At 42.4% G+C, this 2500-nt stretch overlaps 1 protein-coding gene across 3 annotated transcripts in view; it reads right to left on the reverse strand.

The window, feature by feature from the left end:
• Positions 1 to 2500, reverse strand: part of LOC138004102 (stimulated by retinoic acid gene 6 protein-like) — a 91169-nt gene that overhangs the window by 82646 nt on the left and 6023 nt on the right. For all 3 annotated transcript variants that reach the window (XM_068850514.1, XM_068850513.1, XM_068850515.1), the window contains exon 2: positions 868 to 916. In XM_068850514.1, the coding sequence (XP_068706615.1) occupies positions 868 to 916 (49 nt within the window). The remainder of the gene's footprint in view (positions 1 to 867; positions 917 to 2500) is intronic.

The raw sequence follows: 2500 nt of genomic DNA on the forward strand, positions 1-2500 counted from the left end.
TTAAGTCTGTGCAAAAGAGCCGAAGCCAAACGGTGTTAACCAAAAGAATTGCGGGACGAGACGGCTCCCCATCCACATTAGACAATTCATGTTAGGCGCAATCTCGTTCCCAGGGTCTATCTTCTCTGCTTCCTTTGTCGTTGAGGAGAAAGACCCCGGTTCAGGCTGGTCACGTGGCACTCCTCGACAAACATTTCCCACTATGCACCAAGTTGTTGAAAAACTGTCTACTCGCTGTACAAGCTTGCTACTTAGGAATCGCTTTGTTTAAGGTTCAGAAGAAAAAAGAAAGTCAAAGAACAAAATATAATACCTGCACATGTTCGCAAGTGTCGCAAACTATTAGCATTCTTCGTTATTACTCAATTCTACTGCTCTCTTGAGCTTGAATCCGGACCTTCAAACGGCCGACACAGGTGAAAATGCGGACGACGCGAGTGTATTTCCTGTAGCGTCCGATCGATTTGACAACAGAATTTTGCCTTTCACGTCGAATTCCATGTGTATTACATAAAGTAACTTGCGGTAAACCGTTTTGTCGATGCTTGTCCGAACACAAAATGAAATGCGTGCTGATTCCCTCAATCGCAATGATGACAAGACCTACGTTGCTTCCCCTCCCCGAACTCAAAATTATTTGGTTTACCTCCCAAAGGAGGCACGTGACCAGCCTGAACTAGGGGTTTTTCTCTACGACAACGGAGGCAGAGAGGAGAGATCCTGGAAACGAGGTTGTGTTAGGCGTAGTGGTGTTATTCGGGAATAAATTAAAACTAACCTGTTGTTGTTCATTCAAGATTCATTCGGTGGTTAAATCCAAAAAATATTTTACAGTAGAAATTTTAAAGTACACATTCTTATACTTACAGCTGGGGCAAGGCATCCAAGATCAAACGTCGATTCTTTTTCTATGCACCTTGAACAAAATTTCATTCATTAACGGTGCATGCAAGTAAATGCGTGTTCATAGGATTCTCGAACGCGTTTTGTGCATTTAGTGAATGGGGACCGTGGCAAAAAATGAGAGAGATGTTTGGTATCCGTTATGTACCGATCGAATCGAACATACAAGATCCCCCAGGAACAAAGTGTTCTTGCCTCGCCTTAGGCTGGGAAATTTGACTATCTTAGGGAACTTTTTTCTAGGAGAATCTAAGAAAATCCATTTCTGATTATCATCAGAGGCTTCACCATTTAAGAAACCAGAAGGCCCAAAAAAAAGGAGCAGCCGCACTGGATCGGAAATTACAAGACGGTTCAATTAAAGCGTACTTTATGGTTTTATGATCCGGCTTTGGATTTCAACAGAAATGCAAAACACGGGGGGGAGGGAGGAGTCGCTCAAAGCGAAAATTATTTGCATTTTTTTAGAACATAAACATGCAGTTTAAATCACAGGCAGTCCAAGTTCGGTATACGATTTATAGCCTTTAAGCGAAAATGAACATCCAAGGTATCTCGGTGTTGCATTGCTTCATTTAAACACAGGCAGCCCAAGCTCGGTATACGATTTATAGACTATGTATGGGAAAAATAACTTTGAGCTTATAAATGCTAAAATAAGCTGTAAATGTGGAAATAAACTTCACTTACCTCTACATACAGTTTTCCTCGTCTGTTCTGTGCATTCGGAGGGCAAGCTCATTGTCCGTTTTAGCCGCATTTGTGGCTTTCGAATTTTCACGATGCCGTTAGTTGTCATTTCCCCTCATAAAGAGAAGAAAGGCTGGTGACTACGGCGATCTCGTCCCACAAATTTCTCTCGCATCACAAAGCAACGGTCCGAATCGCCATAAAAACATTTTCTATCGCATCAACTCCACTCCGCAGGGGCACCCAACGACCAATTTGTTGTAAAATGTATTATTATACCCCAGTTAATGAAAATAAATGTTATTAAGGCATTTTCAGGTGTTTTTCATTGTTGCTGGGAAAACACTATCTGTTCCTTTTTCCCAGCAAGACACACAAGAAATTTCCCAGCCAGCTAGATAAAATTGGTTGGTTTCCCAGCCAGCTGATCAAATTTATTTCCCAGCCAGGAATTCCGCGCGCTTTCAAATCCCTCGATCCAAAACGACCGAACAAAAGCGACAAAACCGGGACAAAACAGGTTTATTCCACAAGCGCAATAACTCTGACCAGCCGTCGTATGTTTGTGACTGCTCTGTGGGAGTGGGAAGGGGTTCTTTTTTTTATTTTTTATTTATTTTTTTATTCGTGCTCAGTCTTCAGAGGTTCTACAGCCAGCTCGGGTTGAAATGCTAGAAAAAGTCAGTAATTCCCAGGCAAAACCTTTATCAATAACAAAATTTCCCAGCCGGCTCATCTGTATTTTTGCCAGCCAGCAAGATTCCTCTGGGGAACAGATAATGTGAGGAACAGATTCGTTGGGTGCCCCTGACTCCGGGACAACACAGCGATTTTTGGCGGCTAAATTCCAAATAATGTTTGGCTTTCTATAATCTTCCCGTGCGTTCAGCTAGATGTGTGACTACGG

The sequence above is a fragment of the Montipora foliosa genome, chromosome 5 (genome assembly GCF_036669935.1).
Source record: "Montipora foliosa isolate CH-2021 chromosome 5, ASM3666993v2, whole genome shotgun sequence".
In the NCBI taxonomy this organism is placed as follows: Eukaryota; Metazoa; Cnidaria; class Anthozoa; order Scleractinia; family Acroporidae; genus Montipora; species Montipora foliosa.